Genomic DNA, 15,209 nt, shown 5'->3' with positions numbered 1-15,209 from the left:
ACTCTCAGACATGTTGACGATTTAAATACACACAATTATGAGAAAACAATACTAATAATTAAAATACCATTAGTGCATACTAAACCAACTCAATATTTACCCCACACAAAGCTACACATAAACACAATGTATGTAACTAAAGTTTACATAAGTCCCTGTTCGGGCGCCATTTTGTGGCGGTATTTTGGTTACTACACACTGATGCATTCCGCTACTTTACTATTAAACTGTAGGCGGGTGGGTGAGTGATAATATAGTGCTTTTGTACCGATACTTGTTTTGACTTTAGTGGTTAGGAACATTACCATCATAACAGCCTTGCACTATTGTTTACCTTGCGGGTCCCCCAAGCTACACCCCGCCCGGATCCACCATGCAATAGTACTTCTTTATTGCATACCGGACCCTCGCACAAATACATCTAGTGGCACCCACAAAGTTAACCTGTCACAACCATCACTTCCAACCTACTAAACCCAGAATTCGGAGACCAGAATGAAGGGTGCTTGTGTAACCCTGTGTAAGGGCACAATATTAAGCTGTATTTACAACGTTAACACTACGTATTTAATTACACTTATGAACGGAACTTGCAGTTACTCGCTTACTTAAAACGCTTCGATTTCATGCAAACAGGAAATCAAAGAAATACAAAGATATCATGCATAACTAGGAATTTATATATACGTTTCGATTAGACATCACTAAACATTTATAGCAATTATTTGTATTCTAATCGTTCGATTTTATATTTAATTGAGGCCCTTTAGAACTCGCGATTCCCGTTCGCGTAAGTATCTTCTTAGAGGGAAAATCCCTATTTTTGCTATACTTATCTCTCTAATTGTCCGTGTCCAGCCTATGTTTTGAGTTAAAAAACACTGCACTTTCGGTGAGCTTCATTGTACTTGATGAATTTGGTTTCACTGTTTTTAAATTATTTGAAATGACAATTTAAGAATTTCCTTCATTGAGACGTCAACAACATTGTCTTAACGAACTTCTTTCACCGTCTTCCATCACAGACTGAATTCACTGTGGCCAGTCCCTTCTCACTCAGGTGCTCCTAGCCACCAACACCACGCAATGGATAACGTACAGTAATAGTTAAAAATAGCCATGAAGCACTATGGTTAAGAATGCAGAGGGAGTAAATTTTATAACCATATTTGTAGAAGCGAAAGGATTTTCTGTATCGCAAAGACACACACATACATATACACTTTTGTCTGTTTGCGACGAGAAATTTCTCAGAGCTGTCTTTGTACGAGGTTTACTTAGAAAGTTATTTTTTTAACTAATAATAAATGAGTTATCCTTTAATGTTATAGATCCTCACATCAATTCAAAGTCATTTATGAAACTGGATGAGATATTTCACTAAGCAGTTTTTCGAAATAAAAGTTTTTAATAAAGAGTTTAAATTTCAATGCCTTGTATCTTTGTCCCTATTCTTTAGAAATCTGTCGTATTACGATCATAGCACTAAATATTAAAGTGCTTTGGATATGCATAGCCCTGTCTGTATCACATTATTACTAGTATAGACGACACCAACATTTGAATGTTTGTGATACTGTAACGTCCTTAGTTTGCAACACTGAATAACAAATGTTGTATTGTAAGTCTTGGTTTTAGCTTAAATGTTTAAGTTCGTAGAATTTAACTATGCCATAACCTTATGTAGCACCATACCAAAATTATTTTCTTACTCAATTACGAGCCGAAATATTGAAATTTAAATTAAGTCATTGAGGGAAATTTAGAATGTGACTATTTCACACCATCAGGTGGCTCAATGGTCCTAACTCTGTAACTATGCATTTCCCAATATATTGTCATATGAACTTTTTACCTGTCTACCCATAGGGAATCCATCCATGAAATTTTGCCGTACTTTTTGTTACAACCTGTATACATAGAGTGGACCATTTTTCTTAACACGTTTTTCTAAGTTTGGAACTAATAGACAAATCATGTTGAAATTTTCCGATCATTCAAATATCGGTAGGGAGACATTCTTTGACATATTCCTTAATACCACCACACTAACAATGTTGCCAACTCAACATAAAGAAGTAGTTTTTCAAATGGCACTAGGTCAGGTTATTACACGTAATACGAAAACATAGAATGCTATACCTCTCGTATGGAATTGGAAACTAAGGACGTTACAGCATCACAAACATCGAAAATCGACCAAATTTTGAGGGGTTCTACTACGGTAACAACGCAAGTGCGACTTACGGGGTAATCTATATCTAAAGTATAGCAATGCCAAATATTATTTATCTTCGTATAAGGTATTTCGATCAACTAGAAATGAAGCTAGAAGAAAATGAAAATTTAACTTTTCTCAAAGGTCCATATTTTGAAAAAGTTCTGAGATAAGTATTACATCGAATTACGTACATTCTTTTCAATATATATAAAGATTATAGTACAATTTACAGAAAATTGATATCTCAAACTATACCGAAGATATGAAAAAATATTAAATTTGATATATTGCTTAAAATGACATATTTGTGGGAACGTTTTAAAACAATTTTTGATTTACCTTACTATTATAACATTACAACAATACTTTTCGATAGGTATACTTACAATAAGTTCTTGAAATTACATATTTACAAGCAGTGTTGCAAACTTTAATTATTTTACGGTTTCTTGAGAACGATTTGAGATATCAAATTGCAGTAAACGGCATTCTGATCTTAACGTCTATCAAAAAACATATATGGAATTGGGTGCAGTACTTATCTAAGCAGTTTCTCGAATTAAAGGCTTTTGAAAAAGTCAAATATTCAACCTTTTCTAACTTTTTCGTATTCATTCGAAATTCGTTATATCACGATTATTGTATTAGACATTAAATTACTTTGGATTGCGTTGTCCTGTCTGCCTCATTTGTGTTACTACTGCTGTAGACCTCACCAAAATTTGGATGTTTGTGATACTGAAGCGTCCTTAGTTCGCAACCCTGCATGGCACGTGTGATATTGTATGTTTTCGTTTTAAAGTAAATTTGAGATATGTAATAATCTGATGTAGTGCAGTTTGAAAAATATATCGTTATGTTGGGTTTTCAACACTGTTAACCTTGTGGTATCGTAGAGTATGGCAAAGAATATTCTCTGCCAATATTTACATGATACAAAATTTCAACTTTTTTTGTCCTTTAGTTTAAAAGTTGTAAGGGCATATCAAGATAGATGGCGCACCTTTCCCTAGATTAAACAAAAATTGTCGTACAAGTAGTCTATCGTGTTAGAAATAAAGATTGGTATAATATAATTGGTGGCCGAGCTAACGCCATCTGGAGACAAGACTAGATGGCTGCTGAAGTGACGTTACACAAATGGTCTTACCAGATGAATGGCAGACTCTTCGGGAACTACGAACTTCCCAGGTTTTAAGAACGTGAAATTACAATTTAGTATTGCGCATAATACATTTGGGTCATTTTACTTATACTTTCTGACATTTCACATGTGCCTTGTGAGATAGTGCATCTGAGATCTTGTGACCTTTTGTAACGCTTTGAGAAAGTATAGCAAGTAAAGTACTGTTTTTCAGACTGCGACAAATAGGTTACTGGTGTTTTACAGTTAAAATGGTCGTGTGTCTAATTGGAATCGAAACCCTGACGCTGACACCATGCATATACCCATATATGGCTTAGAATTGAGCATATGCTTTTAATGAACTTTACACTAAACTTAGATAATGCAGATATTTTACCTAATTGGTAATGACAAATGAAACTCGAGGCATCAGATTTAGTTAAATATGCAAAACTGGTGCTGTGACATTTTGCCTATCTTTTGGACAATGTTCAATCATACTTAAATCAAGAAGTGGAACTTTAACAGAAGAAAATATTAGCAATTATGGTCGAATATAAGTAATGCGTTTATCAAGCCATGGACTAGCTCTGTACTCACCAAATTCATTCTGCGAGCATGGTGGAGTAGATCTTGCCTCTTCTTTGGTCACTAGTACACTTTCTCGAACTTTTTATTAATTTAGTCCACCCAACTTCTCTTCTTAGTTTTTGTTGGTGTCATTATTCTTCTGCTTACCTTAAGAGGCCTCATCCCGGCGAAATTAAAATTCCGCTAATTTTACAGTAATTTTGTGATATCTTCAAATAAATAAAAGATAATTGAAATGCGGAACAAGAGCACCCTAGACAATATTATTCTGTGTGAGGTACCGTTATCACAACTCACCTAGTGGCTTTCCGTTTGCAACCGTTTAGAATTGAAAATAAATGTCGATTTTCAAAATGGCCAGAAATCGAAAGCAGATAAGTGGGACATGATAACGATATCTCATGTAAAATGATATTTTCTAGGGCGCTCTTGTTCCACATTTCGATTATCTTTTATCTATTTGAAGATATCACATAATTACTGTAAAATTAGCGGTGTTTTAATTTCGCCGGAATGAAGCCTCTTAACACTGCAAGAATATCCTGATTGCTCCAAGTAGGAAGTGTTTATGTTATTAAGTCAGCAGATAGGCCTTATTTCTTATTAGAAGAAATGTTCTATGTGCGCATAATTTTTAGGTTACAACATGATCTCTTTTAATTGTTCTGAAGGCACGTGAACGACCTACAGCATGTCTAGGATTTAAATCTTATTTCTTTTAATTAAAAATATGAATAATTTATAAAGTATTGATACTATATCTGTTCTTTACACCAATTAATTTTTTGTCATGTTACAATATTGCATTCCCGAAAATATTTCTCGTTTTCCTATTAGCTTAAAAGCATCCTTAGTGCATGCTGAGGTAAAGACAATGACTTCGCATCTTTCCAATAACATTTATGACTAACTAACAATATTCAATATCAAATTTAGGAACAATGGAAGCCCTATATTATATATCAAAAGGAAGTAGCCTTCTATATCGATATCTATCAAATATCTATCAAAAGGAAATAGATATCTATATGAGGGTATTCTTATCACGGCAGCCATCTTGAAGTCGGCAATCTTGCATTTCGTTCGACATTTTTAAATAGGAATGGGGGTCATATAATACATCAAATTGGGCTAGAATTTTACGAGAAATACAATGGTGAAGTCTATACATCCATAACTTTATATTTGTAAGACATAATGAAATGCACATTGATATGAACTCGTTGATTCAAAGATTTCTTAACAGCTGCATCTTTTTAAAAATAATTTAAGTCAGGAAAATCTAGTGTACGCTAATAACTTCGTAGGTAGCTACTTCTGAAAGGTATAATGAGCTTGAAATCGCTATCGACTGCAGACAAAATGAAATGGTGATGAGACGATCGCAAACCTTAAAGAACTGATGGAAGATGGATGAAATATTTTCCATTGGATTATTGGAATTAGAAGACAAACCTTAATAAGCAGCCACCTATTCAGTTAGCACTAGTATACATTCGGTTTTCCTGACTTGATTAAGAAAAATACATCCACGGGATTTTTCGCAGGAGAGGGCATGGTCCTCTAGTTTTGTATTTTTAATATAGTAATAATTAGAGAAAGGGCATGCAAAGAAGTCGTACTGAGGCTGATTTATTTGATACCATCTCGATATTCACGGTAGTAGTATTTCATGACATAATCAGTAAGAACGCCAGGAACTTTTACTTTGTTGGGTGTTCAAAATAAAAGAGGATGTGCACCCATAATAATGATATACATTTATACATAAACTCGAAGGAAATAAAATTTTTACGACCAGGGGTGTGTGTAATTAAATTTGGGGGAGTGTTAGTGATGTTGGGGTGTGCATAATATCTATTTTTACATAATATCTATTTTTACAACATAAGTTGTAAACGTAAAAAACTAAAGAAACTACTGCAGCATTAAATTCAGAAAATATCTGCTTATGCTTGGAAACTTGATACAAACTATTCATTTATTTGTTAGGGAGAGGCCATACCCTCTCTTGTGGAGTTTATGGATGTAACTTTATTTGTATATCTCTTTATGTGTATTTGAAGACCTAGAGTACCAGAGAAATCTTAACGGTACCATAGCCACTTGGTTGGGGGCCTCGCAGAATAGCATGTATTAGGAGCAAAATTTAGTCATAGGGATCACATCACACTTTTTGCTCTGGGGCCTAATATACTGTTAAAACAGCACTGGTGAGTAGAGTAGACGGCACTAGGCGTGGGGCCCGATTTGGAGCAATCGGTCCAATCGGCTTAAGGCCGGCCCTGATGGTGTGGGTCAGTGAGTCGGTGGGTTTAGTGAGTCAAGATTTGTAACTAGGTCAGTGGGTCGTGGATCAACAGGACGTGACCGACTATGACTCACCACCCACCAAGATCCACTCTCACCCACCGACCCACTGACTCACTCGGACTCACCGACCCAATGCACTCAGTGCATTGTAGATACCATCTTCTGAACACTGGTGAATTTGTCTGCGTTTTACTTTTATGGCCTCCATTTTTCTTTCTTTCTCATATCTTTATGTTTACTTACATGAGGTGAATATACGTAAGTTTAAAAAAACTACTTAGGTACTTTTAGATATTGATATTTGCAATTGTAGTAACAGCAATAGGACTTACTATTTGGATTTTGAAACACAGTCTGTAAGTTTGTAGAGAAGCTAACTATCGAAAAAAAAATCGAGTTACCTCTTGTACATGAATTATTATACAAAAAAAAATTGAACCTAAGTATGTGTACCTGATCATCATAGCCAAATTGCGAAGTCAATTGAAACGATTTTGGTATATAGTTAGGCACCAATACCAACTGAGGTGTTATCAAATCTCTTTCATTATAATACATATCCTAAGGGGAAATGGGGGTCCGAAAACTGAGTATCTCACAAGTCGTTCAACTTAGGGAGCTGAAACTCAGAATATTAACTCTTTATTATAAAGTAAACATAACGTACCCAGCACTTTTTCCCCAAAAAGCTCTCTTTTATGGGGGGCACTTTCTATATACGGGAAATTAGTAGTGGGTTGATTTGTAAAAATAATCGAAAACGATCGATATTAGTTGACAAACAAATTGAGAAACTAAAACTACAGTTCTTTGCATTTTATACCCACTACTTTCTATTATAGTAATCACTGAAGCTTGTGTTTATTATATGAAGCTTCAGACAACAAGGCAATCAAGCCATAATGTTTTGAGAAAAATAGACATAAAATTTGTACTGTAAGCTTAATTACATGGAAATTTTAAGTTTGTATGGTATGCTTCATTAAAGGGAAATTTTTACACCTTTACGTTGTTCTATTTTACCTTGATTTAAGATTTTCAAATTTCATCCAATTTCCACTGAAAAGTATGAGTAATTGAACAAGGAAATAATTATATACGATAATTAAATTGAAATTAATCGTAATATGCCCACAACGAACACTTTACCATTGTATATCGTAAAGGTCAGATCCACCGTTACTGTAACAGAGCGGTGCTTGAGAGATTGACCATAGAAATTCAAACTTCGGTTAGTGATAACTTCACAGCCTTGTTTCATTACAAGTGTAAACTCTTTCGTCAGTGGAGAAAAGGATGTGGATCATGGGTCATAGTTGATAACGATGGCTTTTGGTGGGTCAGAGTTGGTCACAGTGGGTCAGAGTGAATAACTACATGATTCATATACATTTCTGGGAGTCGTCTTTCAATAAAAGTTTAATGTTCATTTTAGCCAGTTAAACAGAATTATGAAAGCTCAAACAGTTTATATTATTTATGTTGCTGACAGTTTTTTTTTTGGAACATACAATTTTTATAGCTTGTGGTTTTGGAAACAGCAAGAAAGAGGCTCGACAGAATGCAGCAGCCACATGGCTCGCTATGCAGGAGGTTCGTTTAGCACCTCCTACAGAACAGGACGCATCTGGCATGTAAGTACTTATGTTCATATTATATAAGGTTCTTTTAACCTTAATCATTATTTCCTAGATCGGATGTACTTCACTTTTATACTAAATTTTGTTTATGGAGCTGGTAACGTTTTCTTTACAAAAGATACAAGAAGTATAGTACACTTTCAAAATACAAATAAAGACAAAGCAAAGAAACAACCGTATTGTTTTATTAAAAATACTGTCATACCTATTTTAAAGTGGTACTACGTCGGTTTGGATAATTGTATTTAAATGAAATTGGCCACATTTGAGAGAAAAGCTCAAATATTTTTACTATACCTCATAGACATTGAATGTGAGCCCCACGAGTGGCGAAGCAGACATCAAGATGATATTCCCATTCACACCACACACGCTTCAACATATCTGATGAAATGGACTGGGTGGCAGCACTAACACGAACTTGCACTTCTTGTAGGTTTTGAGGCAATGGGAATACATAGACACAATCCTTTACGTAACTCCAGAAAAAGGAGTCACAGCCCGCTAAGTCAAGCGATCTCGGCGGCCACTTGTTTCACAATTCTCGCATTGACAGATAGTCTCCCTGAATGGCCTTTTCTTTGATGACATATGCAGCCACGATCCACAAAATTAGGTACCACTTCAAAATTGAGGTGTATGTAGGAGCCTAAAAGCACGCTGAACCTGCATCAGACTATGCGTACTGCGATAATCCAAAATATACCCACTTCATCCTTGTGGGATCGCCGTAACTTCTTAAAATTTATTCTTTAATAACAACACAACACAACGAAAGAAAATAAATTTACGTTAGCACATTACGGCAAAACAGTACAGAAAGATCAAATCTTCCCAAGTGACTTCCAGCAGAAACAGCAACCGCCTGCTAAATATTCAACAATGAACCAATATCGACTAATAACAAAGTAAACATGACTGGATTTATTTTTCTGTGTTTGATTCCGTCCATTACTCACATTGTTGTACATTGTTATCTATTGTTATCCGTTGTTGACATGCACCAAAATATTTGATTGTTTCTTTCAAATGCGACCAATTTCATTTAAATACAATTATCCCTAACAACGTAATACCACTTTAAAGTATGAAAATATTTCTATGGACACGTAGTATTATATAATTCTACTTGTCATCCAGAAAACACGTTAGTGTTCTTTAGAAAAATAGTTATATAGTGGTGGCAGAAGTATGAGAAATTATACATCTTTTAATTTATTTCTTTATTATATTTTTTAGGGGTACAGTGGAAGTGTTGAAATTTTAAAGAAGTAAAGCATCATATCCTACGAGTTATACATTCCAACACAATATACTTGTACACAGGGGCTGAATATATCTCAGGAGTTTGTTTAATGGTGAAATGATGATGAAAAACGAAAGATAACCATTTCTCCAGGCTAAGAGGAATCTTTATTGTTTGCAGTGTTTTCCCAATGAACACCATATATCACTGACAGTGTAATTAATTGTCCATATAATAGAGTTGCTTATTACATACTGCATGCAAGAAGAATGAAAAGAAAACACTGATCATACATGAAATAGAAACTCCAACCGGAAGTACGTTCGATCTTGCAAACGGTGCGAGATATTGAAAAATAATCAAAAAATTCCCCTTTAAGGTACCTTTTGTCGATTTTTATCAAGACCTCTTTCACTTGTGTCTGTAAAGGGACACGTACAAATGTTGTAAGAATTAACAAAGAGATTCATGCTCGTATGTGAATGATGCGCTGTGTAGAGAACGCAGATTCAGGTAGTCTATCTATTAAAATGCTACAATAGCAACAAAAGCGCCTGAGCTCCAACCTATAACCTATGATTTCAAACCTTTGATTTACGGTTATTTGTGATTTCACGTTTAACAGAAACAAATATTTTAAATTATGTGTACTTTAAATAAATTATTTCAGTAGACCTTTTTCATATAAAGTTTTTTTTAAATATTGTTCAAAGTGTTTGTATTTTATTAAGCCTTTCCCAAAATCAATGCAAATGAATTCTGCTGCCATCTTTAGAGTTCTTTTAAACTATACGTTTGTGGGCGTTTATATATTTGGGGTCAATCCTTTCGACATACAGATTTCGGAAACTAAAGACTCCAGAAAGATGACGTTTTCACTGATCGATTGCAAATTTTGTGTAGATTGTCCAGTTCTAATTGAATATTTAAAAACATGGCCATTATTTCTTTATTACATTTTTACGGGTACACTGGAAGTGTTGAAATTAAAAAAAAACTAAATCATCATATCTTACACACTATGCATTCCAACACCACATGATTGTATACAGGGGTTGGGTACCTCTCAGGCATTTGTTTCATGGCCAAGTGATAATGAAAAACGAAGGATAGCCATTTCTCCAGTCTAACAGTAAGTTGAATCTTTGTTGTTTGAAGTGTTTTGCTCAATGAACACCATATATCACTGACATTATAATTAATTGTGTGTGTAATGTATTTGCTTGTTACATATTACATACAAGAAGAAAGAAAACACTGATCATACATGAATTAAAAACTCCAACCGGAAGTAGGCTCAAATCTTGCAAATGGTGCGAGATATTCAAAAAGTAATCCAAAAAATCTCACCTTTACGGGTTTTCTTTCTGATATTTATCAAGACGTCTTTCACTTGTGTCTGTAAAGGGACATGCGCAGATGTGAGGAATGATAAGGAGATTCATGCTCATATGTGAATGATGTGCTGTGTAGAGAGCGCAGGTTCAGCTAGTACATATTCAAATGCTAGGATTATATATTCGTCCTCAATCTTTTGACAATGTGATCTCGAAAACCACAAGTGCTAGAAACGTGCCGTTTACACAGATCGATTCCAAATTTTATGTAGATTGTCCAGTTCTCATTCAAAATTTCAAAAAGGTGTCGTTATTGTTCTATTCAACATTTTAGGGACCATTTTGAGGTCATAAGATTAACATTGTTGCAGGCCGAAACTAGGAGGCCATCAGTAGAGAAGTTACGTTTGTCGGGTTGACGGACATTGCAGGCGCTTTGCTTAAATCTGAATGGCAAAACCTATTGCATGGTGGTAACTTGAAAGGCCTCAAGAGACGCAATGAGGCGTACTCAGACGGATATGGATTTATTAGGAAAAAAATATTTCCATTTGATATCGTGTTACTTTTATAAATTTGCTACAAACTTAATCCAACATCTATACATAGCAATTCACTTCTTTTCCGAGTCTCCTATCCTTTACTTGTGTGAGTAAGGAAACATGTACAGTGAAACGGAGATTCACTGTCATAACAGAATGATGCGCTGAGTAGAGAGCACAGGTTCAGCTCGTCTATATATTAAAATGCTAGGTTCATATGTTTGTCTCCAATCCTTTCAACAATGAAATCTCAAAAACCCAAGTGCTAGAAACGTGCCGTTTTCACTTGCCGATTCCAAATTTTATGTAGATTGTCTATTTAAAAAAACGTAGTCGTTATTTCTTTATTATATTTTTTACGGATACACTGGAAGTGTTGAAATTTAAAAAAAGGAAAGCAACATATCCTAGGAGTTATACATAACAACACCTCATAATTGTATACGGGAGTAGTATATCTCTCAGTCGTTTGTTTTGCGGTCAAATAATAATGAAAAACGAAGGATAACCATTTCTCCAGTCTAAGACTAATCTTCATTGCTTGGAGTGTTTTGCCCAATGAACACCATATATCACTGACAGTGTCTGTAATGTATTTTCTTATTACATACTTCACGCAAGAAGAAAGAAAACACTGATCATACACGAATTAGAATCTCTAACATGAAATAGGCTTAAATCTTGCAAGCGGTGCGAGATATTGAAAAAATAATCGGAAAAACTTCCTGTTTATGGTGCCACTTGCAGATTTTTATCAAAACTTTTTTCACTTGTATCTTTAAAGGGACATTTTCAGATTTGAGGAATGACAAGAAGATTTATGTTTTTTCCAGACATATTTTTAGGGGGCACTGCCCCCCGGAGCTCTGAGAGTGCCCCCCGGAGTCTATATATTAAAATGCTAGGTTTATATGTTTGTCCGCAATCCTTTCGACAATAAGATCTCGAAAACCACACGTGCTAGAAAGGTGCCGTTTTCACAGATCGATTCCAAATTTTATGTAGATTGTCCAGTTCTTCAAAAACCATGTCGTTATTTTTCTATCCAACATTTTAGGGGCCATTTTGAGCCTATAAGATTAACATTGTTGCCGGCCGAAACTACGGTGTTAGACAACCAGTAAAGAAGTTATGTATGGCGGGTTGACGGACATTTCAGGCACTTTGTTTAAATCTGAATGGCAAAACCTATTGCATACTGGTAACTTCAAAGGCCTCAAGAGACGCAGTGAGGCGTACTCGGACGGATATAGATTTATTAGAAAAAACATTTCCACTTGATATAGTGTTACTTCTGCAAATTTGCTACAAACTCACTCCAACATCTATACATAACAATTACTTTCTTTGTGAGTTTCTTATCCTTTGCTTGTGTGAGTAAGTAGGCACAGTGGGAAAAAGATTCATGGTTATAACAGAACGAGTGCTCAGTAGACAGCGCAGGTTCAGCTAGTAAAAGAACAAAAAGTATTTGCAAATTAAGTAAGTTTTCGTTATTTCCATAGCATTTATTCATTTTCTTATGATTTGCTTTTCAGCGCTAATATGGCACCATTATCGCACGTCTATGAATATCAAGATGTTATGTGTGAACCTCAGCAGCTAGGCTGGGCCTATCAAACCTTTACTACAAACAATGCATTCACAGAAGATGGAGCACCTGCACGACTTCAACAGCTCGTGCTTTATTTTGAAGATGCTGGTAAGTGTTTGCTACACTATAGTGAATGGAAGTTTGACTTTACAAACTTGATATATATTAATTTTTTTGGAGTTTCACGTCCCACAATTATACACCAATTCTAAGGGGGATGGTGATTATGAGACTGATGATAATAGTGCAATGGCGAAAGTGAAAGAAAACGGGAGAACTCACGTACACGGTGTTTGTATTTATTATTTTGTAGTAAACACAGTTAAATCTTTCTCTAGCGATACATACAAGGACTGAATAAAAAGTAATAGCAACATTTTTATAGTTCGTACCTGAGGTTATGCATAGAAAAGCACCTCTTACCTTCCTGCAATGTTATCACTTTTCATCTCTATCACCTTCTGACCCGTGTGTGGAAGGCGTCGTACACCATCAACACGTCAATTTTTGTCGATGTCCTGCAAGGGTCGCCATATGGAACGAATAATGGGTTTTCTTATGTCGGAGTGCTTCTTGCGAAGTGGTTCGTTCATTTTAGTGAGAAGGTTGTCACGAAGTCCCTGAGAACATTTTTGTGCACAGCGCTCACGTGAAATTTCAATCTTGATTGCCGCACGTTGTTCATATTTCCGAAAAATATTTCTATGGTACCTCCACTTTCCTCTATTTTACGGTGCTGCTGCTTTTGCCTGAACAACAGACAGTCGTTATCACTCTCCACACTTCATCGCCTCACATTCCCTTACCATATATGGAACTCTTGTAGTGCTATACCTTAGCTAATACTTCATAAAACAATCATTACTATTATTAAAAATTCTTTCACACTAGCCCATAACTAGTCCTTCACCAACCAGGTAATTTGTTCATCGAATAATGTATATTCCCAGCTCATATTAAAACTTTTTGCCAGATTTTTTAAGGGTATTGCATTCGTTCATTATCTTCCTTTTCATTCAAGTAACCGTTCATTTCGTCACAAATCTTGGACAAATGTTAAAAAGATTTTTTCAGCTTCAAACTTGGGACTAGATTCAGCAAATGGATCAACGTAGACAAAGAATTTTCTATAGTGCTCTTGTAAATATTTAGCTAACCTATAACATTTTTCTACCACTACTTAAAATAAAGATGTATTACTAATAGTCTGATGAAAAATATTAAAGCATTAAACTAAATATAACACGAAAACCATACATTAGTATTTTAATACTCAGTAACACGCGCGTCTGTTACAGCAAAAATACAAAAACTTATTCCAAAACAATTGACTTTACTTTGATAATTAAGCCACTCTAATACATTAGAACCAACTTCTCAATTCAATCATATGCATCTTCATCGTGTAACACCTTACTTTTGTATGTGTAAGGTTAGCTTATAACGAATAGGTAATGATGTCAAAAAGAATAAAGTAACCATCCTGCTTCTTTTCGCTGTAACATATATTTTCATTCACGTATGGCAAGTTCCCCCCCACTTTAGAAAATTGAAACAATGACTAGGTCATTCGTTTGTACTACGTTTGTACCGTTTGTACCGAAAATATTTTCGTTTGTACCATTTTCCTTATAGGCTTACTTGAGAAGTCAACTGGGGGGGGGGTATATTGGCGTCAAGATAGCCTCCCCGTTTCACAGCACAAAAAATTGAAATACACTATTCGAAAGCAAATCGCTTCTACCGTTTCTACCGAAACAAGTTTTTTTGGAACCTTATAGTTTTCGAGAAAGAGGGGATGACATTTGGGGCGGGGGGCTATCTTGTCACCTATTCTCTATTTCTGCCCTTTTCCGTAAATAAATACCGTAAAAAGAATAACATAGTGTGTACAAATTCAGAAAGAAACTGGATTTACAGAAATGATTTTAAACAAAGAAAAACAAAAAAATGAAATGTTTACTCACCTAAACTGCGTCCTTCCACGTTTCAGCTTTACACCAACTGAAGAAACCAACTGTTTATATCTGTCACATTAGCGGCTCGAGAAGATTGCCGCTTTCATAGACAATAGCCGAAAGCATGTAGACCATTGCTGAATAATACGGTATTTACTTACGGAAAAGGGCAGAAATAGAGAAAATTTAATTCAATCTGTGAGTGGAAAAACACTACTAGTCCACAAAACGCATTTTGAGATATTTGAAGAAAGAACTTTCGTTTGTTAATGCCACAAATGTACAGTCGACATTGTAGCATTCTGCTATAACGTGCGAGGTCTTGCAAATTGTACTGCTCTTCATCACAACTTGTAGTTCTACATGTTTAGTGATATTTTTGCCTTGACTTCAAAATAGCTTATTTTGGTCTCACACTGTTTTCCCACTCGCCGATTCAATTCTAACGTTGAGTTATTTCCGAAAAGTTCTTCTTTTTAATTTGGATATGCACAACCAGAATTCTAAATACATATAAATTCACATGAATAAACACATAATACTGATTAATGGACATGGAAAAAGTACACATTACTCGCATATCTTGCGTACAAGATAGTCCCCAAATGTCATCCCCTCTTTCTCGAAAACTATCAGGATAC

At 35.2% G+C, this 15,209-nt stretch overlaps 1 protein-coding gene across 1 annotated transcript in view; it reads left to right on the top strand.

Annotated features, from left to right (window-relative positions):
• The window catches only part of LOC145673726 (uncharacterized), a 49,043-nt gene that overhangs the window by 17,487 nt on the left and 16,347 nt on the right, over positions 1–15,209 (top strand). Inside the window, exons 4-5 of the mRNA XM_081743439.1 lie at positions 7,774–7,885; positions 12,555–12,718. Of these exons, the coding sequence (XP_081599565.1) occupies positions 7,774–7,885; positions 12,555–12,718 (276 nt within the window). The remainder of the gene's footprint in view (positions 1–7,773; positions 7,886–12,554; positions 12,719–15,209) is intronic.

This window comes from Thermobia domestica, chromosome 17, assembly GCF_964235325.1.
Source record: "Thermobia domestica chromosome 17, izTheDome1.hap1.1, whole genome shotgun sequence".
In the NCBI taxonomy this organism is placed as follows: Eukaryota; Metazoa; Arthropoda; class Insecta; order Zygentoma; family Lepismatidae; genus Thermobia; species Thermobia domestica.
Note: the sequence above shows the minus strand (reverse complement) of the source record. Positions and strands in the feature narration are given on the sequence as shown.